The sequence below is a fragment of the Balaenoptera acutorostrata genome, chromosome 8 (assembly GCF_949987535.1).
Source record: "Balaenoptera acutorostrata chromosome 8, mBalAcu1.1, whole genome shotgun sequence".
Taxonomy (NCBI): Eukaryota; Metazoa; Chordata; class Mammalia; order Artiodactyla; family Balaenopteridae; genus Balaenoptera; species Balaenoptera acutorostrata.
Genome location: NC_080071.1, coordinates 21,934,216 through 21,961,274, shown reverse-complemented (window position 1 = coordinate 21,961,274; position 27,059 = coordinate 21,934,216). Strand labels below are relative to the sequence as shown.

Here is a 27,059-nt window from a genome sequence, read left to right as displayed (position 1 = left end):
AGAACCCTCTTGCACTGTTGGTGGGAATGTAAATTGATACAGCCACTATGGAGAATAGTTGGAGGTTCCTTAAAAAACTGAAAATAGAATTACCATATGACCCAGCTATCCCACAACTGGGCATATACCCTGAGAAAGCCATAATTCAAAAATACACATGCACCCCAATGTTCATTGCAACACTATTTACAATAGCCAGGTCATGGAATCAACCTAAATGTCCATCGACAGACGAATGGATAAAGAAGATGTGGTACATATATACAATGGAATATTACTCAGTCATAAAAAGGAACGAAATTGGGTCATTTGTAGAGACATGGATGTATCTGGAGACTGTCATATAGAGTGAAGTAAGTCAGAAAGAGAAAAACAAATATCGTATATTAATGCATATATATGGAACCTAGAAAATGGTACAGGTGAACGGGTTTCCAGGGCAGAAATAAAGACACAGATGTAGAGAATAAACATATGGACACCAAGGTGGGAAAGCAGTGGGGGGTGGTGGTGGTGGTGTGATGAATTGGGAGATTGGGATTGACATGTATACACTGATGTGTATAAAATGGATGACTAATAAGAACCTGCTGTATAAAAATAAAATTAAATTAAATTTAAAAAAATTTGTTGAATAGCCTTCAAACATTAACTTATAAATTTTCATTTCCCTAACCACAGACATGATTTTTTTTTAATTTAATAAAATATTATGCCTTCCATCCATATCCCAGAACTCCAAAAGTGGTGTTGGAGATTGAACATGCAGAATGAGAGAAGACCTTTAATTTTTTAATTTTTCTGCAGTTGGAGAGATGGATCACCAGTAATATACCAGAACTGGGACAACGGAAAAGAAGAATCCATGATTAATCAGAGTCAGAGATGTGGCTTCATTTCATCCATAACAGGTTATTTTGTTCATCCACTTTTGGGTTTATAATACAAACATAATTTTCAGAAGACTTGAAGACTCCTTTTCATTGCATTAGTTCAGTGAGAAGGTTTTGTTTGGTTACTTTGCTTTTCAACTGAGTGTGTTTAATTTTATAAGTCTTAAGTCTTAAGGATGACCATTCCTACAGTTTATTCCATGCATTCATGTTCTTGAAAATAATTTATATCCAGATAAGTCCTTCCTCTTGAACCAAACCTACCAAAAATGAGCCCACTGAAATGGGTTAAAAATTGCCTGACAAATACTATTCTCTATGAAATTTCAACATGGGCCCATTTTTAAAAATCTCTTTGTAGTATCCAGTTTATAATTGGTCAGAACTTTAACCTCTGAAATTTACTTCCATTTGCCCATTTAAGAAAAATTTTCATTGAATTCAGTATTCTTTTTTTTAACACCAGGCATTAATTGCTGCCTGCCTTAGAACACCAACTCTTTGCCTGTTGGATTTAGAAGTACATGTACATTTAAGATGGGTTTTTAAATTCTATTCATCAATACAGTGTTATTGGGGTTGATTGTCCACTCATATCCATCCCACTGTTTCTATCCAATAAAAGGTAATGATGTCCCTGACTCTAACAGATTCTCCCAAGTCAGGAGAGGCATAAACATGGAAAGCAATCTCTGATGTAAGGGCAGCTGCAGAGAAAGTTAAGAGACGAAAAAGCATGTTGTTAATCAGCTCGCTTTTGCCAGCAGGTGTCACAACAGCCTGCAGAAAGGCTATTTGTGATTCTGGAAGAATAGCAGCTAATCGGCATTGAAAATAGCATTCCCGCCCCTCCTTCAGAATGCCAATATCTTTTTGGGTCATACCCCTCACACTAGAAAACTGAATCTGCCCTTGCAATTTACATGCATCCTTGCCCTATTCTGGAATTTATAACTTGAATGCTAATGAAATGCATTCTATAACCTTTACTCTGAAAATATAGCTCTTCTAATTAAAAGAACATTTTCCAAGAGACTGAGGACTTTGGGATAATATTCCTGAGGGCGTGTCTCTAAGTGTGTGTGTTTTGTTTAGGGGTCAGGGTTCAGAAGTGCTTCTTCCTTAGAAGTTCCTGAGTTATTTTTTCTAAATTATTATATTTTTAATAATTATAAAGTAGAAATGATCATCTATTGTTTTAGAATTTTTTTACCTTGAGGTTGAATACTTTAAGTCAAAAATATTACTCTACAAAGTATTCTTTGGCTAACCAAGTAAAATATTCTTAAACCTTTCATCAGTTTTGTGATTGCAATTGCAGTATTTGTTTAGATTTTTTTTTTTTTTTTTGCATTTGCAAAATTTCTATATTCTTAAATTAGAATTACTGATTTGGCACCTTGCCCAGTTAGCTCTTGTCACTAGAGAACTCTATGATTAGTAGTTAAATTTAGTTCAATTTCTAGATTTAACAAAGTCTGGTAAACCACAGCAGTCATAAAAAAACAGTGACCAATAGAGAATGCCTACAAAGAGTCACCATTGTTTCCGGTCATTTCTAACCATTTTCTCTTCCAGGACTCTGGGCTAGTGAAGAGTGTTCAGTTTCTATGCCTAGCATCTGTAAGCGAAAAAAGTTTTGGATCATAGAGAAAGAGAAAGATACACCAAAAAAACATGGAACATGTCCCAAAGGATGGTTATATTTTGACTATAAGGTAAACTTGTTTCCAAAAAGTTGCTTTTGTTTCTCTTTTGTAGGTTTTAATTTTAGAAAGTAATCAAAAAGCAGGTGTGGCTTTGAAAAACTATGAGTTGTCCATTGGACCTGGAATTTTTTTGTCACAATTTTCAAGAGATTGAGAAGTTTTCTATTTAGGGACAGATCTCTTGAAATTAAAAGGTTTTGTCAAAAACAGCCTTGACACCACCCTTCATATGTGTACTCAGTTTTTGCTACTGACATTGTCATTCATTGCGCTGTATGACTGTTTCGGTAGGTGGGATGTGGGTGTGTGCACATGTGTGTGGGCATGTGTGGGCGTGTGTGCATGTGTATCTAGGCCCTGTTCCCAAATGAGCTGTCAGCTCCAGAGGGCCCAGACTGTGTCTTCTTCTTTTGTGTCTTCCCTGCCTGGAGCCCTCATAGAGCTCTACCCGCCTTGTCAATTGCCTGACTAATAACGTAGCTCCGTCAACTTTGTCTTGAGCCTCATATAGCTGGCACTTCCACGCAGAATTGAATTTTTTTCCTAAATGGCCAGTGGGGATACAGTAAACTAGATTTATTATTTCTGATACTGTCTCCAATTAAGGCTGAGACTTCCCCTCCACTCCTTATGTTTTAAAATAACTTTATAAGCCTTAGGTGGAAGTAATTAAAATGCATCTCAAATTATAAATGTTTAACTCTTTGATAATTAAAAACTCAAACTGTGTCATAATTTCATATGCTAGTAAGAAATTGCTCCTCCATCATGGACAATTTTCAGTCTATGTGTTTAGTTACATTGGCAGGGCATTGCCTCCCTTGTGATCTTCCTCTCATTGTTAATTTGTGAAATGGGGCCATTTGGACTTAATACACATTTATTGAGCACCCACTACATATTTGGTACTGATATTTTTAATTGTGGTAATATTCACATAATATAGAATTTACCATCTTGACCATTTTTAAATGTATAGTGCAGTAGTGTTAAGTATAATCACACTGCTGTGCAATGACTCTGCAAACTTTTTTCATCTTGTAAAACTGAAACTCTAAACTCATTAAACAACAATCCCTCATTCTCCCTCCCCACAGCCCCTGGCAACCACTATTCTACTTTGTCTCTATTAATTTGACTATTTCGGATACCGCATGTAAGTGGAATCATACAGTACTTGTCCTTTTGTAACTGGCTTATTTCACTTAGCACAGTGTCCTCCAGGCTCACCCATGTTGTAGCATGTGTCAGAATTTTCTTCCTTTTTAAGACTGAATAATATTCCATTATATGTACATAACACATTTTGTTTTTCCTTTTATCCATTGATGGACATTTGGGTTTCTTCTACCATGTAGCTGTTTCTGCTGGCAATTTCATATATATATATGAATATATATATATGAATATATATATATGAATATATATATGAATATATATATATGAATATATATATGAATATATATGAATATATATATGCATATATATATGAATATATATATGAATATATATATATGAATATATATGCATATATATATATATTTCTTGTTTTATTGAATTTTTAAAATACACAGAATTGTTATCCCATCTTACCTATGAGAAGACTGAGTCTAATAAAATTGTGTGGTTTTTCTGAAACTTACAGCGAATAAGTGTCAGGCTGAGAATCAACCTTAAGTTTTTTGACCCTGAGTCTTGTCCCTTTCCTACAGCTGCCACTTCACATAAGAACTTAAGAATTACAAATCACCTTAGCTCTATGACACAATCAGTCCAGGGGCACTGTGAAATATTTTCTAAAATAATATAGTCATTCTCTAAAATGTTATATAGTATTGAGACACACTATTTTTAATAGTTGATACCTTCAGTCTGCTTCTTATTTTCTCAAACCATAAACTCTTTCTACCAGTTGTAAATTATTTATACACTTCAATATGACAAACATAGCAAATATTCAATAGAACTTGAGTATAACTAAGGTTTTTATTCAAACCTTTGACAATTAGCTTTTTATTGTGGTAAAATATGTATAACATAAAATATGCCATTTAAACCATTTTCAAGTGTACAATTCAGTGGCATTAATTACATTCACAATGTTATTCAACTATCACTTCTATTTCCAAAACTTATCAACATCCCAGACAGAAACTCTGTAATTGGTTAAGCAATAGCTCTCTGTTCCCCATCCCCTCTAGCCCACGGTAAGCTCTAATCTATTTTCCATCTCTATGAATTTGCCTATTCTAGATAATTCATATAAATGAACTCATACAATATTTTCCTTCTGTGGCTGGCTTATGTCACTTAGCATAATGTTTTCAAGGTTTACCCATGTTATAGCATGTATCAGAACTTCCTTCTTATGACTGAATAATATTCCATGCCACATTTTGTTTCTCCATTCATCTGTTGATGGACTTTGGTTATTCCCACTTTTTAGCTATTGTGAATAAATCAGCTATGAACATTGGCATACAAGTATCTGTTGGAGTCCCTGCTTTCACTTCTTTGGTGTATATACCTAGGAGTGGAATTGCTATATCATATGCTAATTCTATGTTTAACTTTTTGAAGAACGAGCAAACTGTTTTCCACAGTGGCTGAACGATTTTACAATCCTGCCAACAGTGTATGCTAGCAATTTTTCCTCATCCTTGACAACACTTGTTATTTTTTTTTTTTGACAACACTTGTTATTACCTGTCTTTTTGATTACTGCCAACACTAGAGTCTAGCATTATCTCACTGTGGTTTTGATTTGCATTTCCCTAATGACTAATGATGTTGAGCATCTTCTCATGTGCTTATTGACCACTTGTATATTGTCTTTGGAAAAATGTTTATTCTACTCCTTTGCCCACTTTTTTATTTGGGTTATTTGTCTTTTTGTTATTGAGTTGTAGGAGTTCTTTATATAATCCAGATATAAAACCCTTATCAGATATATGTTTTGTAGGTATTTTCTCTCATTCTTTAGGTTGTCTTTTTACTTTATTGATAATGTCCTTTGATGCACAAAAGTTTTTAATTTTAATGAAGTTCAATTTCTCTAATTTTTCTTCTGTTGCTCATGCTTTTGGTGTCGTATCTAAGAATATGTTGCTAAATCCAAGTTCACAAATATTTACCTCATGTTTTCTTCTAAGAGCTTTATGGTTTTAGCTCTTATATTTAGGTTTTGATCCATTTTTAGTTAATTCTTGTACCTGATAGTTTTTCACAACTATTAAAACAAGTACATCCCATGTATAAAAAAGAATATTTTAAGGAAATTCATGACAAGTCATATCCTTGGCATTAGAGAAATTATTCTTAGAAACTTACAATGGTTGTTTTTGGTTTACCCTTGGCCATTGTCTTTTCCTTAAACTTTCTTATCTACACAGCTTAGCTCTATTCCATGTTTCCTCCTGTGTAAACATGGGGAGTATGTACACGTATGGGCATGGTAACAGTGATGGTGCAGCAGACCCAGGGCAAAAGAGCAAGTGAATGCTTCCTTTGAAAGAATAAGAAGGGACATGAGTAAAGCACAGACACACACATGAGAGGAGAAGGGCTTTCTGAGGCTAACTATGGAGCAGGATTAAAACACCCTCATGTAGCTCAGAGGGTATTTTTAATTTTTATTGATAACTAGTAGCTAGATCAGTGGTTCACAGCCCTGATCAAATATTTAGAATCACCAGGTGAGCTTTCTAAAAATATCAAGGTGCAGGTGACATCCTAAAGATTCTGATTTAATTGATCCGCATGGGATCCAGGCATCAGTATTTTTTAAGAGCTCCCTCAGTTATTCTAATGTGCAGCCAATAATTGCCCAGCAATGCAACAGTTACACAACTTAGTCTTCTAATCAATCATTCAGAAGATTTGATTACTAAGGATAGGGTCACAGCAGGCTTCATGAGAGGGTGACCTGTTACAGAGTGAGATTTCAGGGTCCCCAAGTGTGTCTCCCCACCCACAGTGCTCTCCCCTGCATATTAATGGCTAAAATCCTACCACTGGAGTCTCATTCCTTTGCCTTAACACTTTCCATTAAGTTTTTTAAGGGAAATATTTCTGAGATGGCCTCATCTGTCACCTACACTTTGGGATAAGTGGGTTTATCAGATCATTAGAAAAGGTGGGAATAGGAGGGTTAATAGTTGAGAGGAGTGGAAAGCCCAGTGGGGATAGTTCTGACTAACAAAAAAAAGCTACAGAAGGAAAACTGGGAGATAGCAACGACAGACATTACTCACTTCAGAATTATGAATAAGCGTCAATGTATTATGTTCCACTAAACTTTGCTTCTTGTTTGTCAACTTCCTAGGACAAATTTTCATTGGTTATTTCTAAGAAAAAAATCCCACTTGGTTGACTCTTCGCCTTTAAGAGTTTCAAAACTGAGATAACAGAAGTTAAGTGTCTTTTCTCATTTCTCATAAATTATTGTCCCCATGTTTGATGATGTAAAAGAGGCTTGACCAGGGATTCCCCCAGGAAGAGTGAGTCATCTAAGATACTTGTCACAGCAGAGTTGTATGTAAGAGGAAGAAATTCTGCGTGTATATTAGATTAACTCTTGTGCTTCCACTTATACATTTTTATTCAGGGACCTGGATTTAGCGCTGATGGCTGCTTTGCACCATCTAATTTTGGATTAGCCAATATTTGGTTTCATGCACGACGTAGTTTTTCCTTAAAAAAAAAAAAAACAAAAAACACTCTCTCCTCTTAAATTATTCAAATTCTTAGTACTTTATTCATTCATTGCATTTAACTATGCTGGATATTGGCGACTCAATGGTGAGGAAAACAAATATAATCCCTTTTCTTTGGGAGCTTACAGACTAGAGGGAGAGAAAACATTAGCAAATCAATCAGGAAAATAACTCTAATTTACAGCTGTGACACAAGCTATGGAGAGTTACACAGTTCCATAAAAGTATATAACAGGAGCACCTGACTGAGGTGGTCAAAAGGACATGAAGCATTAAAAGTAGGGGAAACTACATGTACTAAGGACCTGTGGTGAGAAGGAATGTGGCATATTGAAGAAAGTAAAAGAAGCATAGAGAACTAGAATGTAGAAAGTGAGACAAAAGAAGTAGGCAAGGGCGATTATTGTGTTAGAGTTTCTGGTTTTTATCCTAAGAGCAATAGGAAACCCTGAAGGGTTTTAACTAAAGAGAGACATGATCATCGGGATTGAGTTTTGAAAAGAATCATTCAGGCTGCAGTACCAAAGATAGATTGGAGGAAGGCGAGGTTGAGGAAAGTAAGAGCAGTTAGAAAGATATTGCAATAGTCCAAGCAAGAGATAAGTCCTTTGGGCTAAGATGATGGTGGCAGAGACTGTGGGGCGGTGGGAATAAGGAGAGTGGTGAAGGTCTCAGAAATGGGATGTCCAAGTGGTAGGACCGAAGGGGTGATGAAAGTGACTGAAGGGTGAGAAGACGCTCAGGTTTCAGTTTTAGGTAAATGCATGACTGACTATGCCATTCAACGTCAGTAAGAACACTGAAAAAGGACCAAATTTGGGAGGAAGATCATGAATTCCATTTTCAAGTACTGAACTGGAAATGACTTTGAGACAAAAGAGTTTTATATTCAAAACTCGTTTGGAATACAGTCAGGTATCCTTAATTCACAGTAATAATCAGAGATGCATTAAACTTGATCACATTTTGCAAATCAGTAAGTAAATAAACAATTTAAAATTGAGGGTGTTGTACTCCATCTTGCTACTTTGCTTTAGTTATTGACACAATTTCAAAGTGTGTTAGTAAACATGTTATATTTTTAGAAACAATGAAGTTGTGGCAATGGGGGTCTACACCCCCATACTCAAGCTGGTAAATCCTGGCTGAGGCAAACAGGGTGGGGGGTGGGGCTGGGTGGGAAGCGGGGGTATGTGTGTGTGTTTTCTGGAGAGATTTATTGAGCTAAATGAAACAGTGAGGTTCACTGGTATTTATGAATGGTTCATTAGTGCAACTATCTGAACACAAGGTGAATTCACATTAAATGATAAGACTTCCTAATAATTAGTATGTGCCACTCTTTGGAATTTGTAATTAGGGGAAAGAGGCAGAATGAAAGGAAATTGATAAAAGGATAGTTGTTATACAATTAAAACCCTTTAAAGCCAATTCCATTTCTTTGTGAAGCAAATAAGGTAAAGGGGATCAGAAGAAGAGAAAATGTACTTCCTCTCTTAGTTGGCAACTCAAATTCAGGCTGGATCAGAGTTTCTGGTTTTTATCCTAAGAACAGTGGAAAATCCCTGAAGGGTGACATGTTCGGAATTGGGTTCTGAAAAGAATTACCTGAGCAGTATTGACATTAGGGGCTGGATAATTCCTTGTTGTGAGGGACTGACCGGTGCATTATAGATTGTTTAGCAGCAGCCCTGGTCTCAACTCACTAGCTGCCAATAGCAGTCACTACCCCCTCCCCCCTTGAACTGTGACAACCAAAATGTCTCTAGACATTATGAAGATATCACCTGAGGAGCAAAATGGCCTTGTTTGAGAACCACTGGACTAAATCTAGAATCCTGAGAACGTCATTTGACAATCATTTCAGGGTCTATTGGCTTTTATTTTGTTGCATAAATATTTATTGGGGACCTTGTTTGTTTTGCTGTTCAAAGAGGAGCAACACTTAGTCCCTCTGCTTTGTAAGGAGTCTACGATGGTAGGGAAGGGATGGGGGACTGATAAACTTAGAAATTAAAGAAGGATGCAGACGGATGCGCTCTCACGTGGCATGGAGGTTGTCACATTAGCCTAGAATAATCTTGTAGCTTGGATTTTCTCAGTGGCAGATCTCAAGATCAGACCTATCAATGAGCAGGGTTGGCTATGTTCATTAATGAGAGAATAATCCACATGGAATATTTTTTGCATAAAGTCTCTCCTGACTTCTCTGGAACTTTGCCTGATCTGTTACAGCCTTTCTCTTCTATCTTTCCCTCTCCCCTGACTCCATATAGCCCAACTAACATGGTTAAATTTCACTGAGCTTGGTGAGGGGGTGATTTTCTTCAACTGGCCTGATCTGCCTAGAAGTTACTATTCCATATATCTCATCCCATAATGAGTAACCCCTGCCACGCCATAGACATGATTCTCTCTTGAGTGAAAATCAACTCTCACTGCCAAACCCCACAGCCTTCTTTTTGAGTTCCTTTTGACATTGTTGGCACCCCTCCCCTTTGTTTCTCCTTCCTAGGTTTCCTTGGTCCTGCCCTTGCTTTTCTTCCCACTGGGCTCATTTTTTTCTTTTCTGCCTCTTCCTCATTGACTTTTGGACCACGTGGCTGACTCCAAGTATTTAGTGAATTTAAATACCTGATGTGGTTTGATTCCCCAGTATTCCTCTCTCACTTAAAGTGAGGAAGTGTATTTGTAAATAAAATTGAACGAATCTATTAACTGCCACTGAAAGAAATTTTTTAAAAATTAAATCCTCCACTGTAAACTTTGCAGTCAGACTGGCTCCTTTTTAGAAGGAATGCTATTTTTCACTGAGCCAAAGACATCATTCTGACGTCCTGCATGACAAGACACATCCTTGCCTCTGTTCCCGCCTGATGCAAATGCACAAAAGGCACTGACTCACCCTGAAAGCTGGTCCTCTTTGTTTTTCTTTCACACCTTTGGAGCAGCTGGTGGGGGGGGGGGGGGAAGAGTCATTTCTGTGCAAGAAAATTATAAAAAATTTTCAAAGCTGGTCCTCAGTATCTTTAGGAAACTTTTAATTCATTTAGAAAAATATGGAAATGAATGCTTTTTTGGACATTTTCATAGTGCCTTTTGATGAAAATCCCCAAAGACCCAAGCGATTGGAAGAACTGGACATCTGCTCAAGATTTTTGCGTTGAAGAAGGGGGGACACTTGTCGCCATTGAAAATGAGGTGGAACAAGGTAGAGTACTCAATGTTCAATCAGGCAAAAATCACCATTTTTATTCAAGCGTCTGTTAAAATATTCCTCCAAAATACTAACATTTCCAAATCAACATTTTAAGTATTATATTGCTGGTGACACATAAGTTTTCAGTGTGACCTATAAGGTTTATATCATGACATCTGTAAAAGTTAGTACACTCCATTGTTTACAAACTGCTGATTTTTTGGAGACTTTTGTCTCACCAGGCGTAGTGGAAAGAATAAGGATATATTTATGATCGGCATTTCAAAATGGCTAAAATAATCTGAGGTATAGTCTATTATAATTGCATGGTATAATTTTTTAGATCCCTTTAGAGTTACCTACACACTTTCATTTGCTATTTAGGCAATAATCGTATACTTTAGTGAAGTATAATGGATAAACCCTCTTTTGTTTAGAAAGGCATTGAATGAACACTGGAAATTGTTTTGCTAATGATATGATGAAATCCCAGGCTTAGCCAGCTAATTTCTGTCAATTTAAACTGAGCAAAAGTGACAGAGACTGCATCATCTTAATAAGGAGAAAGTAACAAATTCCTACAATTGATTCATAATTAAGTTTTGCTATCATTTAAATAAAATCATAGCTATAAACAGAATTTGATGATTACCCAAATGGTTTATATGGTATTAAATTTGATAATGTATTCTTATTTTTCAGCTTTCATTACTATGAATCTTTTTGGCCATACCACTAATGTGTGGATAGGGTTACAAAATGATGATTATGAAAAATGGCTAAATGGAAGGCCCGTGTCATATTCTAATTGGTCCCCATTTGATATAGTAAATGTAAGTTTTAAGATTTATTTTTTAGAAATCATTTTAGCAAGAGATCCTATTTGAGACTTGTTTACTGAAGTTTTTCTTTTTTTACTTCCTATATTTTGTAGGCGTAAATTTTTATTAGTTGGTTGTTAATATATTAATTTTTAATAATGTAATTTCATATAATTTTCATGTGTTCCATGAATATCATCTCTTTACTCATCACAATAATTATTTATTTTGTGGGTTATGAACTGATTTGTGAACAGGTTTATTAAATGCAAATAAAGGAATAATAGTGTTTGAATTTTTAAAATTATGTCCTTAATAAAAATATCAATGCTATGATAACGTTATATGTTACCATTTTTAAAAAACGTGTATTCTTTTGAAGATTCCAAGTCATAACACCACCGAAGTTCAAAAACGCATTCCTCTCTGTGCCTTGCTGTCAAATAATCCTAATTTTCATTTCACTGGAAAATGGTATTTTGAAGACTGTAGAGAAGAAGGTTATGGGTTTGTTTGTGAAAAAATGCAGGGTAAGAAATATTTGTTTTTTTATTCCTTTCATTTCCATGGCCCACTCTTCTCTTCCACATTTGTTTTACACACTGTATAAATAATAGTTTCATAGCTAAGTGCCAGCACTTATTCTTTAAGCTTTACATATATATGGTCACTTAATCTCCACTACTTCAGGGTTGTGCCCCTTAGTGGGGTTCTAAGGACTCCAGAGACCACTTGAGTGATGACCAAGTTTATGCATCCATTTTGGTCATATTAAAAGGCTTTATGCTTGTTCTAGGATTATGTGTCTGTTCAGATATTTTAAAAAAGACACTGAAAAAATGTTGGAAGAGAGTCAAGGACATAAACCAACTCAATACTTACTCCTTTCTTGGAACCCTAAAATGGTCTCTGTGGCTAAATATGGCAAACAGCACATTTCTAGATCTGATGCTCAGAACCCCCAATGACTTCTGGTATGAAATACCAAAGCTATAGTATTACAGGTAGCCAGTGGGGACATGAACATTGTGAATGCACCATAAGTGACCTTGAGTAACAAAAATAAAAACAACAACAACAATAGCTCACATCTCATGCTTTTACTGAGTCCCAGGCTTCCCTAGAAGGCCATAATTTGTGTCTGGAGCTGTGTGGAATTCTAGGCAGCCTAGGATACATATGCTTACTTGGAATATGAATTATACCTCTCAGTGGTGCATACATGTGAACTCTTTGATGATACTAAGTATCAACCCATCCTCAGAAAAGCAGTTCCAGAGAAATCCTCTTTCCTAGTTCACAGTTATCACTTTAGCATGGTAGTGGTCAGGAACTGAAAGATACCAGATCAGCTATAGCAAGAGTATTATGAGAAGAGCAGAGTCTCATCAGAAAAGAAATAATATCAATACATCATTACTTGTACACTTACGATGCACCTGGCACTGTGCCTTGCTTTTTATAAGTATTGTACCATAAAATCCTCCCGACACTTCTATGAAGTAGGTAAAAGTCTCCACGTTTTACAGATGAGGAACTTGAGGCTTAGGAAAAATAAGTAACATACTCAAGTTCTCTCAAATGCAATGATTCTATTCTAGGACCTTGATGTTGATCTCTTCTTGAAATGTACTCTCTGACCACTTTCTCTCTTTGATATTTTTGGGACTAACAATGTTTATGTTCTTTTGGAGATAGTATAGAGCAGTGGTGGTGGAGTTCAAATCCCACATGGGTTCCTATTCCACCTCTATAAATAAACTGTCAGTCAAGTTTCTTATCTTCTCTGAACCTTGATTTCTGCATCTGTAAAACGGAATAATAACTATCGCACAGACTCTACATATATACAATGCTTAGCATGTTCCTAGCATGTGTTTAACAAACAATTGTTGCTTCTGTTATTATTGTTTCTATTATATTATTATTCAACTACACAAGTTCTTGTAGTCTACAATGAATATCCAAATTCTGACTCCTCTTCTTTGTGTGCCATGTGAGTATGTGTTTACATTGGGTTTCGAACCTAAAATCTTTGATCTGCCTGAAAGAATAAAGATATCTGAATAAAAAGAGAGACAAGGGCAAAGTCAAGACCCCCAATTTTGAACTTGTTTTCCAATGGATCTTTCTCAGGGCAGCAGATGGCAAAATCATAGTGCTCAAAATCACTTATGTTTTGAAACTGGATGAAATCAATAACATAGGGAGAAATTCATATATGTGAAAATACAGGTGCACGACTTAGTGGGAAAAACCAGTTAAATTGGTATTTGGGTCACACATACAAAGAATTTCAGTTACTTTAATTTTAATAATTGTTATCATTTTTAAATGGCTACTTTGGTATTATGCTGGTTTTGTATAAATAACATTTAGTCTTGGTACATCAGCTGGCAAACAGAGTTCTACAAAGAAAAACAGATGATGAAAGTGTGGTCCATCAGAATTTAATTGGTGAATAGATTAATTTCACTTTGGTTTTACAATATGTACTACTGCTATATTGAGGTAACAGTTTCAGGAAAAGTCAGATCCTCACTCAGCCATTTTTATTTGGGAGAGTGTGACAAGAAGAGGAGAGGAGAGCAAGAAGCAGCATTTACTGAGTGCCTGCTGTGGTCCACATCCTATAGTAAGTGCTCTATGTGAATATCTCCTTGAATTTTACCCACACGCCTCTAACGAAGGCCTTAGTAATCTCTTACAGACCAGAAATTTAAAGTTTAGAGAGATTAGCTGATTTGGCCATTTAGGGTCAGGACTGGGATTGAGTCCCAGGTCTTCAGACCTATCCACCATGCTCCTTTTCAACCCCAAACGTGATAAAAACCAGTATACAGAGAGAAATCCCAGCCACTTTGGATCAGACAGTTGAGAAATTCTTACCTTTTTTGTGTGTTTTAGGATGCCTAAACTCAGCCTAAAGATAGTACAGAACAAAAAGGCAAATGCACATAGTAAAGAAGAAACATCTGTATGTAACACATGAGCTTGGTTCTCACTTGATCACAGCCACTCATTTATACAAGGCACCAATGATCATGTGTGGGAAAACCTTGTCTTTTAATTTATAAATCTTGACTCTGCTAGGTGGCATATTAATAGTAATGGTTTATAAGAACTGTATGTATTTCTAAGCATTAACTTATTTCTTAACTTCTCTTTAGAAATTATACATGTTAGCATTAAACATGATAGCAACTATCATACAGTCTCAAAAGTTTAATAAAGTGTTATATTTGAGAATATGCACTTGTAAATTGTGTTTGCAAAGCAGTATTTGACTACATTATATATGTTAATATTCTCTTAGTAAGTATTAAGTTCTGCCAGAGGCATGTGTTAGGCTGAGTGTACCTAGTAGAAGTAAACTTGCCTAAGGAGATCCTATCAGTTCCACCAAAAAGTGGTCAGTTTGACAAGGGATTGTCAAAAATGGGAAATCTAGAAATGATTCAATATATGTTTATATATATATTTAAAACTCATTCATTAAATTTCCTAAGTGTTTTCATTCTTTAGTATCACCTATGCTTACAGGTACTGTCTTCATTTTGAAATAGTCAATTCTGGGAAGAAAAACTCTGATGTTAACAAGAGCATGGTTCATTGTACAGGGATCCATGCTAAGCTTTGCCTCCCCCTTTCTCATCCAGGTTCTACAAATAATTTTTGTTGTTCTTTTCCTAGATACTCCTGGACACAGTATAAATACATCTGATATGTATCCAATCCCCAATACCTTAGAATATGGAAACAGAACTTACAAAATAATTAATGCAAATATGACTTGGTATACAGCACTAAAAACCTGCCTGATGCATGGAGCAGAACTGGTCAGCATTACAGACCAGTACCACCAGTCTTTCCTCACTGTTATCCTCAACCGGCTAGGACATGCCCACTGGATTGGACTGTTCACTGAAGATGTAGGTGTCCTAAAATCCTTGGACAATCCTTGCATAATTAAGTTCCATATCTACCTCCTTAGTGATATAGCCACTGAAATTAGCACAGGAAAAAAAAAAGCCATGAAATAAGAGTAAATGTAACATTTAGGTAATTGGATTATACAATAACTACTGACAAATCTCATGAGCAGCATGTAACTACAAAAGGTGTCCCTTTTTAGAGTAAACATCCACTTGCCTAATTTCTGGAAATTCATGCCCTTCAAAGTTTCTCTGAAGATGTGTGAAAAATTTCAGGATACTGACTTATAGGTGCACTGGAATACATACTGAACTCAAGCACCTGCATTTGGGTAATTTGTTGCATTTAAAGAATCCCCAAGAAAAATGAATCATGCTTCCTGCATAGAAATTTGGTTATTAATTAATTCAGTACCCCTTGGAATTTAACATGTGCGTTATTTTCCCCCTCTAGGGAAATGGTTTGGAAAGTAGTATTTTTAAATTTTTTTAAATAAAAGTATTAACACACTCAAATAGCAAAAAGTAAATCTATACTATTCTGACCTCTAGTTCTACTCCTCAAAGTTAATCACTGTAAACAGTTTCTTGTGTGTCATTTAGAAATTTTCTGTGTATGCATATATATACACATGTAATGGATTAGTATGTATATTTTTTAAAAATATAAATGAGCTCATACTATATATACTGTCCTTAAGCTTGCTTTTAATTTAATATACGTTGTTCAGCGTTCTATGTCAGCTCATAAAAATCTAATACATTCTTTGAGACAGCAGCATATGTGGATATACCACAATTTATTAAACCATTCTCATGTGAATGGACATTTGGGTACTTCCCAGTTCTCACAATTCCAAACAATGCACAACAAATATCCTTGTACAAGTAGGATAAATCCCCAGGAATAAAGTTGCTAAGTACCCTGTATAAATTTTAACAAGTGATGGTGCTATATTGTCCTCTAAAATTTTGTGCCAATTTACATGCTAACAACAGTGTATGATAACATCTAGTTTCTTCACATCCTTGCCAACACTGGGTATGTCAAAATTTTAATCCTTGCCAGTAGGATAGGTGAAAGGATGGTATTTCATGGTTGTTTATTGTATTTTTATATTACAGAATTTTTAACTTTATGTAGTCAATTTTGCTTTATGGCCTCTGGATTTTTTTTATCAGACTCGGAAAGATTTTTCCCATATCAAGAGTATAAAATATTTAGCCAAGTTTTCTTTAGCACTTTTATGTTTTCAATTATATGTATGAATCTTTGATCAATCTTAAATTTATTTTGGTGTAAAGAACAAGATATTGATTCAACTTCCCTCTGATTGCTTACCAGGAAATTATGGTGGGAGGGAACCAAGGATTCCCAAAAACTAAAAAAGATATTGCTTATGGCAGATAGTCCTTTTTGTCAGGCCATATCCACAAGCTGTCCTAGACTTCCTGAAATATAAGTCTAGATGTAGAAATATAAATCCATGCATGAAGTGAGAGCTGCTCAGACAGCACTGGGTGATGTTGCCAGCATTCATGGCAAGGCAATGATGGCTCAATTTCCCTCCACAGAATGGTCTTAATTTTGACTGGTCAGATGGCACCAAATCCTCCTTCACTTTTTGGAAAGACGATGAGTCATCCTTCCTGGGTGACTGTGTTTTTGCCGACACCAGTGGACACTGGAGTAGCACAGCCTGTGAGTCATATCTGCAAGGAGCCATTTGTCATGTGCCCACAGGTAGGTTCAATTCTATTCAACTCAAGAAATACATACTGTGAACCTACTGTATGCAAGGCACTGTGCTAAGCAAGAGCTATGAGGGAAAGTAGTAAGAATTATCTGCCCTCATGAAGCATTTGGTCTGGTAGGTGATGTACAAGTAAGTGTTACACGAGGCAGGGCTACCAAATGATATAAGAGCCATAGCAAGTGCTGTGGGGGAATAGCAAGAAAATAGACACATCAGATCCTTGGGGAAAAGCAAAAAGCCTTCTTGAAGGACATGACTGTGAAGATTGGTCTTGAAGAATGGGTGTGATCAGGAAATGATGGGACATGGAGAAGCATTCTGAGCAGAAAAGCTTGGGCAGACATGGGAGGAAAAAAGGACTGGGCATGTAGCTGAGCAAAGCTGGTGTTGAGATTTTCCTGCATGGCAGGTTTTTGGTAAGAGAGAGGTAGGAAATCAGGCTAGAAACATAGGTTAGGAGCATGTGTGGCAGACCTTGAATACCACTGAAGATTTATGTTTAAGTCAAAGACTAATAGGATTCTAGAGCCATCATCATCCTCATCATCATCATCATCATCATCATGGTAATAATATTTATATTTATATTATATATGTATATATAAAACATGACAGTAATGATAACAATATCTCATTACACTGAATGTTCACCTCGTCCAACCAGATGAACATGATTTTAAAGATGAAACTTAAACTCAGAACATTAAATAGCTTCCTGAAGATCTCACAGATGTCTGTCAACAGCACCAGGAGCAGAAGCCAAGTTTCCTTGATTTCTGATGTCGTGTTTATCCCATTAAATCAGGTCCCCTTTCCTTTGATTGCTATGGTGTACAAAAAGAAATTTCCTTAACACTAACTGGTTTCTTTTTAAATCTCTCATTTAGTAAGTGTGCATGTATTTACTTACTCTCTGGATACTATAAGTCAAATAGCACACATATAACGTAACTTCAGCTCAAAACAATACAGGACAAAAATGTAAATGATAGCCATATGTAATTCTCCTTCTAAAACACCATGAAGTTATCCTTCTTTTTTCAATAACGCTACATTTATTGAGTGCTTAAGTGACAGGCACTAGCTCATCTAAACTTCTTAAGTTGTAAGAAAGATGTTATTGTTAGCTCTCTTTTATGTGTGTGGGAGTGTAGGGAAGATAGGTAACATACCCACAGCCATGCACCTAGGATCTCAGTGTAGGTGCGTCTGACTCTCATGCTTGCCCTCTGAAACAAAGACTTCCCTAAATTCCCCTTAGTTATGTGTTGTGTTATGTTATGTCATGATATATTATGATATGATGTTACGTTATGTTATGATATGTTGTGTTATGTCATGTCATGATATATGTTATGATATGTTACATTAGGTTATATGTTATGTTATGTTATGATATGTTATACTATGTTATGTTATGTTATGATATGTTACTTTATTGAATGCTTTATTTTCTCTAAGTTGACTAGCAGGTAAGGATTTACTAAATCTTCAGCACTGAATGGAACACATTCTGTACATTTGGAAGTGTCTTTTACCAACTTCATTCAGCTGCCAGTATTTCTCTGAATCACATCCCCCAGTTTTTCCAACCTTTAGGACACTAACTGTAAATATTAAAGATAACACCCAAACTAAGCCTATGAAGCTATGCATTAATATACCCTGTTATGTGTAGGTAAAGATTATTTCTGCCAGACATGCTATAAGCCATTCCAGTTTGGTAATCATTTACATTAAACCCACTCTTTCAGAGTATTAGCATGAAAATCTCATTACATATATTTATCTTGGTCTTTCATAGAATGTAATGCAATGTTTATCTCAATAAGTGAACCCAGTCACCACCCTGAAATCATAACTGATTTTGTTCATAGAAACAAGACCATTTGGATACCCAGAGCTGTGCTCAGAAACATCTATTCCCTGGATAAAATTCAAAAGTAATTGCTACAGTTTTTCTACAGTCTTAGACAGTACGAGTTTTGAGGCTGCTCATGAATTTTGCAAAAAGGAAGGTAATTCTTTTGTTGTGGTAAAATGCTTTCAATGTGTTCCTTCTTGACATTTCAGTAAACAATGTAGTTTTCTTCATTCGTCTGATTATTTAGTGATTTCAGAAGCAACAAAAACAATTGAAAAAGTAAATATTATTGAATTTGCTTGTTTGGGGGATGGCTAATATGTTCAATATCCAGTATAAAATTAAAAACCCAAGACGATGTCTCAGGATACTGCACTTTCCCAAAAAGGTGTTCCCTTTGAATGAATTTGAATTATGAATCTTTAATGTTCCTGAAAATTAATATTCTATTTTTTAAGTACAAGCTTGTATCTTTTAATAAATGTCATACTACTTTTAAAATTCTAATCAAAAATTACTTATTAACAATGGAAACTTTCACTTTTCAAAGCCTGAGCTTTTTAATTCTTTTATTGAAGTATAGTTGATTTACAATGTGTTAGTTTCTGGTATACAGCAAAGTGATTCAGATATGGATACAGAGATAGATATATAGATATATAGTCTTTTTCAGATTCTTTTCCATTATAGGTTATTATAAGATATTGAATATAGTTCCCTGTGCTACACAGTAGGACCTTGTTGTTTATCTATTTTATACATAGTAGTATGTATCTGTTAATCCCAAGCTCCTATCTTATACCTCCCCCAACTTTCCCCTTTGGTAACCATAAGTTTGTTTTCTATGTCTGTGAATGTTTCTGTTTTGTAAATAAGTTCATTTGTTTCATTTTTTTAGATTCCACATATAAGTGATATCATATGATATTTGTCTTTCTCTGTCTGCCTTACTTCACTTAGTATGATAATCTCTAGGTCCATCCATGTTGCTGCAAATGGCATTATTTCATTCTTCTTTATGGCCAATATTCTACTGTGTATATATACCATATCTTCTTTATCCATTCATCTGTTGATGGACACTTTAGGTTGCTTCCATGTCTTGGCTATTGTAAATAGTGCTGCTATGAACATTGGGGTGCCTGTATCTTTTCAAATTAAGAGTTTTCATCTTTTCCGGATATATGTCCAGGAATGGAATTGCAGGATAATATGGTAACTCTATTTTTCATTTTTTAAGGAACCTCCATACTGTTCTCCATAGTGGCTGCACCAACTCACATTCCCACCAACAGTATAGGAGGGTTCCCTTTTCTCCACACCCTCTCCAGCATTTACTATTTGTAGACTTTTTGATGATGGCAATTCTGACTGGATAGCATCTCAATATTATTGAGATGATATCTCAGTATAGTTTTGATTTGCATTTCTCTAATAATTAGCATTGTTGAGCATCCTTTCATGTGCCTGTTGGTCTTCTGTATGTCTTCTTTGGAGAAAGGTCTAATTAGGTCTTCTGTCTATTTTTTGATTGGGTTGTGTTTTTTTTGATGTTGAGCTATATGAGCTGTTTGTATATTTTGGAAACCAAGCCCTTGCTGGTCACGCTGTTTCCAAATATTTTCTCCCATTCCATAGGTTGTCTTTTCGTTTTGTTTATGCAAAATTTATAAGTTTAATTAGGTCTCATTTGTTTTACTTTTATCTCTTTTGCTTTGGGAGACTGACCTAAGAAGACATTGCTATGATTTATGTCAAAGAATATTTTGCCTACATTCTCTTCTAGGAGTTTTATGGTGTCATGTCTTATATTAAATCTTTAAACCATTTTGAGTTTATTTTTGTGTATGGTGTGTGAAGGAGTGTTCTCACTTCATTGATTTACATGCATCAAAGTCTGAGCTTTATGAACTATGGTATAGAAGACATTATTTTAATTGTATTTACATGTAAACACAAATAGTTATTCATTTGCTGTTTGTCTCTTTTATAGGATCTAATCTTTTAACAATCAAAGATGAAGCTGAAAATTCATTTCTCCTAGACCAGCTTTTAGCTTTCAGTTCTTCTGTCCAGATGGTTTGGCTGAATGCTCAGTTTGATGGTGACAGTAAGTGACTGGGTAGAGAGAGGGCATAAATAAATACATAGTGGTCAAGGTTGATGGAAATGGCATCTGCAAACCAGAAAACTTCCCTTGGATACCTTCCTGTTTAAAAAAATATCATAAATCCTAAAGCCATTTCTTCCAAAGACATCATTGCTAACCCCTTTTTATACCCTCTTGCCCTTTGAAATAATCCCAGAAAACCAAAAATGAAAACAAACAAGTTTATCTTATACTTAATCTTGCATTATGAAGATGCTTGGCTGGAACTTTGTGTTCACAGACTTAGTCATAGACACCAAACCATATTTACTTGAAAATACCCCAGGTTTCTAAATGTTATGAGAGCACAGTAGAGTTATGGAAATGTTTCAGTGTTAAATAGTGCTAGTAGAATTGTTATTTGCTACTCATAAAAACCAGAGTTTGTAATCAGATGAGAGCATGCTATTCTTTTCTTTATGTAACTGATGGTTGTTCAAAGTACTTGTAAAGAAAATTACTTTAACTGGTATAGAGAACTTGTTACAGTGGTGTACCAAGGTGGAGGATGGGTCCATGCTGGCAAGGAAGAGTATTTCAATCACCGACATTGCTTAAAATTTCTAGCACAGGGTGATAATAAAAAGCTGACTGACTTATGCTTAGTTTTATTGTTTGTTTTAAATCCTTTTCAGACAAGGCATTCCCTTATCACCTACACATGGATGGATTCTACCACTGCCCCCACCCCTTGGTATACCACTGGCTTGCTTTTTAAAGAAGCTCACCGTACTCTGTGCTCATAAAGGACTGTTTGCAACTACTTGATTTCTAAGATATTCAATATACTGAAGTAATGAAGTTTTTTTTTCTTTAAGCTTTTAAGTTCAAACTACAAATTTTATTATTCTATCTATAAATCTAATAAATTTTAAGGGGTACTTTACGAAAAAAAAGAAGCTCACTGTAAAATTCTTTTAGAAAGTGATCTACTTTGTAATGATATAGCTGTTAGGACTTTAAATGATTTCTTTAAATTGTTTGTAATGATAGGGAATATTTCAAATTCAAACTGTACATTAAGAAACATGATATCTTGAATGAGCTAAATTAGAACAATATACCTAAAATAAAGAGAGTTGTTCACCAGGCAACTTTACTTATACCTACATTTTGATGTTGAGTTCATGATTTTACCTACTGAGTTGAATGCATCAGATAAGGAGAGAGTCTCATTAAATTTAGGGGCTGCTTTTTAAGGTTCATTCCAGACTTAGTATGTTTGATAACCATGCACATAATTCATGTTAGCATTTTTTCCACAGATGAAACCATAAAGTGGTTTGATGGAACTCCCGCAGACCAGTCAAACTGGGGTATTAGGAAGCCAGAGATGGACCACGTCAAACCCCATCTGTGTGTTGCCCTGAGGATTCCTGAAGGAGTGTGGCAGTTAACCTCATGTCAAGACAAAAAAGGATTTATATGTAAAATGGAAGCAGGTGGGTAAAGTTAGAAGGTAAATCTTCATTTTGCTTCTACCTTGACTAAAGTTGACCCACCTCTTTAGCACTTAAAGCTTTTAAAATCTAAGTATTCAGAGAGTATTCAGGTAGATTCTAACATTATCGTCTTGTTTTACCTCAAAAAAGTCGGAGAACATTTCAGCTCCTTCCTCTGATATGAAGAAAACAATTATAAATCAAATCAAAGACTATGACTTTCTTGTGTCACCCTAGCTGTTAACTTAATGGGCAAAAAAGAAGTTTACCTCAAGCAAATAGAGCTGGGAATGTAAACCATCAGCCCTCATTCTGGCAGCTGCTACTCAGAATTTTAAGCTCCATCTTTGGTCCCAGGAAATATAATTCAGGTCTAGGTATCCTTGTTGTGGATAAGTAGATGTGATTCTCTATTGCAAGCCATAATATATTATAAAAATCATATAACTTCATCTTGAGCTATATACTTAGTTTGTGGTGATTATAAATAATTTTAGAAATATAAGCCAGAATATTCTAGTCAGTTGCAAATAATAGAGCTTTCTAAGAGAAGACGTTAACAAGGATCATTAACAGTGGGAAGGTGTTTATAGTAATCACAACAGTTTCTAGATGCAGGTATTAATAAAGAAGGAGGGATTGATATGGCCTGGGCTCCTGAAGAAAACTTCATAGAGGGGATGAGTCTTTGGAATCGCAAAAGATAATGAGAAGAGAGGAGGGAAGGAATATTGGATAAAAGGTCCAGAATGACTAAAGGCAGAAACTGAGAATGAGCTTAGACTGGACCACGTTAGGTGGTGTTGGCAATAAAACCGCATTACTGTAGGATCCATCCACAGAAAGTGCTGGGCTAAAGAGCTGAATTCCATGGTGAAGGACACAGGGAACCCCTACATGCTCTAGAGACACCAACAGTGGAGTCACACCCATCTGATGTAAAGGGAGACGGTTGTAATTTGAGTGATAGAACTGGGAACAAAAAAGGGAAGGCGGAAATGGGAAAAGAGAATCATCAGGCTTTGGTGACTGATTAGATATTGGGAATTAAAGAGCAAAAACTGGTAGGTGTAGGAACCAAACTTTGAAGCTCCGAAAGTGTGGACATCAACTCTGTGTGGAAACCATGACTAACCTATTAGTGTGCACAAGCAACCACTAGCATTCAACTATCAAGAACAAATCAGAAACACCTCATGTCTGTTCAGGACTTTAAAGCTTCCTGTACTACATAGGACACCTCTTTTATCCTACACAGTAACTTTCCAAGGCAGTGAAGCAGATACAGTATTCCCATGTTACAATGAGAAAAGTACTTGTCCAAACTGAGGCTACATGGAGAACTACCCGCCACATTTTCTGATTCCATATGCCCCTTCTATACCTGCCCGCTGCCTCCATCCTGAGAATGAATACTCGTTCAACAGTCTTTCTTTAAAATGTATCTTTACACATACACAATACTACATGTTTTCAATAATATTATGCAAAATTATACAATATTATTTTAAAATTGCAAAATCGAGGTTTTTTTTTTTTTAAAGTGTATTTTTGCCATTGGTAATGTTGACATTTCTTTTAAGAGTGAATGGGCATAAGTAGTGCACTAAGGCACTTCCTCCACTCACAAATCTTTACTGCTCTGCCTCTGGGTCATTCCCTACATATTTCTCTGGATCTTTGCTTAAATCAAAAATAGCAGAGTTCAAACTTTGATATAGAGTCTACTTGGAAAAGATACATTCTTACAGTAGAAAATCCTCAAACAGGAACCCTCTAACTTTTTGAATGGGGGAGCTATTATTCATTTCCCAAGATTCTTGAGATTTAAAAGGTGAGAAGGTGCTGATTTTTTTAATCTTTGCAAAAAGCCAGGGAGGTTACCATTGCTGGACCAACTCCACATCAGATCCCAACAAAATTGAGTTCCTTGCAGGCAGGGACTATATTTTACTCATACTTTTAATGCAGCACAGTGCTGAAACTGGATGGGGATTCTTCAGCTTAAAAAAAAAAGCAGTGTATGTGTTTGTGAGCACTAATAATGATTATTATAAATCAGGGGTCAGCAAACTTTTCTTTAAAGGACCAAATAGTAAATATTTCAGGCTGTGGGAGCCATATGGTTTCTGTCACACTGCCTTTGTAGCACAAAAGCAGCCATAGACAATAGAAACATTATTAGTGTGGCTGAGTTCTAATAAAACATCATTTGTAGAAACAGGTGCCCAGATTTGATCCATGGACCATTATTTGCTGAGCCCTGCTATAAGCAATGACATGACTTTGCTGATCAAAAGGAAATTTTCATCGCAGTATTTTTTGTATTTGATTTTAGATATTCACACAGTAAAGGAGGATCCAGGAAAATGTAGGTTTCAACAGTAGAGAAAGTTTTGATTTTTCATAGAAATAATAAAATAGAAAGTAACTATGTGACAGTATCTATCTTACTACTTGTCATTGAAGTTTTCTTTTTTTCATCTTCTTTCAGGACCAAGTCACAGCATTATACCCCTTGCAGTAGCAGTGACACTGATAGTAATTCTGGCAATTTCCACACTTTCCTTCTGCATATACAAGCACAATAGTGGTATCTTCAGAAGACTTGCACAGTTTGGAAATCCTTACTATCCTGCAACCAACTTTAGTACAGTACATTTAGAAGAAGATATTCTCATTTCTGATCTTGAGAAGAATGACCAATAATAATGAAGTGAAAGGATGCCACGGCCATGAGAATGAGTAAAGAAGAGTACTTTCCTTTACAGACCAGATGCCACTCTAATGTGAATCGTGTCACCATTTTAATTATTCTTAAAATGATTACTGGTTTTGAATTGTAACCAAATCAGATAGGTGTTCATTTATTCATTTCCTCAAACTGTGATCTGTTCTTTAAAAGGGGAGATTTTACAATGGCTATTCTTCAGAAAACAAAAACTATTAAAAGAAACTCCCAAATGAAAACTCTCAAACCAATGTGAATGATAGTTTTTGCATCAATATGCTTCTACCAAAAATGTTTGGGAATTTTAAAACTAATCTGATATCTATTCAGACGTTTGCCAATACTCATTCCATTAAAAGAGAGAGGCAGAGAAAAGCAAAACAAATTTTAAAGTCCTACACTTGTATAAGAGAGGAAAAAAGAAACGGCTTTTGAGAGGTTTCTTGTTTGTTTTTTAATTTGATCAGTTTAACAGCAGGGTTTGGAAAACACTAATTTCTAAGCTTAAAACTCACAGGTTCTGGGCTCTATACTAGTATTTAGGGTGACATTCATTTTTATTAGTTCTGACTTCTCAAACTAAAGGAGAAGAAAAATAACCTTTCTTTAAATAGTAAAAATCTTGGTTAGCAGCACAATTTCATAAGCAACCATGCAATGTGGCCTAAAATCATCAATTACTAAATGATGACAAAGTTGGATAGTTAAAAAGATCTTATAGATTAGCTCAGAGGAACTTATTTTCATCCTAATACTGTTAAAATTCACGAGCTTTATCAAAGACTAAAGGTATGAAATGTATACCACTACTAGCAACCAAAAGATATAAAATGTAACTTGAATTTAAAGGGGAAAAATGAAAGATGTGAATTACAGTTTCAGTAGAACAAGACAAGTACTAAATAAATTACTCTCCAGTAGTAATCTAGATACCTTTGCTCTATAAAGGAGTTTATTTGGGGAGTTCTATTGAGTAAACTAGGGTTTGGGGGAACCAACTCCATTTGCATTGGGCTAGTTCATGCAGTCAGTAAAAAATGATTAAAAGTATGATACTATCCATAAATTAAAACTCACAGATTTGATCTTCCTTCATTAATTTCTTATAAAGAAAAAGGACTTCATAATCAATGTTCAAAAGTTTACTCATTGCGTAAATGTTTATTGAGTTCCTGTTAAGAACCAAGAGCCATTCTAGAAATTGGAGGTATTGGGGCGAGCACTTATTTTCGAATGAAGGAAAACCAAGAGTAAACCAGTAAAGAAATGCATAAGAAGAAAATAGCAGGTGGTCATGAAAATTAAGTAAGGTCCTGTGATAGAGAGAAACTGGGGGAGTCTCCCTAGAGTGTGAATTTTAGTTATTACAACCAGCTGCCTCAAAACTGGTGGCAAGTAGTCACAAGATGGAGCTTGGGAGAAAGTATAAGTTTCTAAGTGGAAAACTATCATCATTAGAAACACAATTTGAAGAACCTGTCCTAAGAATGAAGTCCTTGCGGCCTGAAACAGTTAATACAGCTTCCAAAAGTAGCTCTTTGCTACTGGTGTGCAGTTTACACACTGAGACAATCTACTTCCACAATTTTGTTTGTTTGGGGACTTCATTTTTTTTTAAGATATTACATTATGTGACAGTTGTATATTTATGACTCAAAAGAAAATTGGGTTGGACTAACCAGATGTTATAAAAGCTCAATTTAATCATCTGTCAAGTGAAATTAAAGGTCTGTTCTTTTTAGTGGACTTGGTAAAAACTGCTAATCAATTATCCTTCCAGTCAAGGTATATTGAAGTTGAATAGTCAGTCACACAAAAATTTGACAAAGTATGTCATTACTAAA

At 35.5% G+C, this 27,059-nt stretch overlaps 1 protein-coding gene across 6 annotated transcripts in view; it reads left to right on the top strand.

Moving 5' to 3' along the window:
• The window catches only part of PLA2R1 (phospholipase A2 receptor 1), a 113,589-nt gene extending 88,135 nt beyond the window's left edge, over nt 1–25,454 (top strand). For 2 of the 6 annotated variants that reach the window (XM_057551435.1, XM_057551434.1), the window contains 12 exons: nt 808–911; nt 2,472–2,611; nt 10,411–10,528; nt 11,219–11,349; nt 11,720–11,867; nt 13,856–13,972; nt 15,031–15,269; nt 16,848–17,016; nt 18,907–19,047; nt 20,887–21,003; nt 22,308–22,484; nt 24,979–25,454. In XM_057551435.1, the coding sequence (XP_057407418.1) occupies nt 808–911; nt 2,472–2,611; nt 10,411–10,528; nt 11,219–11,349; nt 11,720–11,867; nt 13,856–13,972; nt 15,031–15,269; nt 16,848–17,016; nt 18,907–19,047; nt 20,887–21,003; nt 22,308–22,484; nt 24,979–25,193 (1,816 nt within the window). In that variant the 3' untranslated portion in view covers nt 25,194–25,454. Of the gene's footprint in view, nt 1–807; nt 912–2,471; nt 2,612–10,410; nt 10,529–11,218; nt 11,350–11,719; nt 11,868–13,855; nt 13,973–15,030; nt 15,270–16,847; nt 17,017–18,906; nt 19,048–20,886; nt 21,004–22,293; nt 22,485–24,978 lie in introns of those variants that run through there. The other 4 variants (XM_057551436.1, XM_007183156.2, XM_057551437.1 and 1 more) reach the window with 4 other exon arrangements.
• The last annotated feature ends 1,605 nt before the right edge of the window (nt 25,455–27,059 follow it).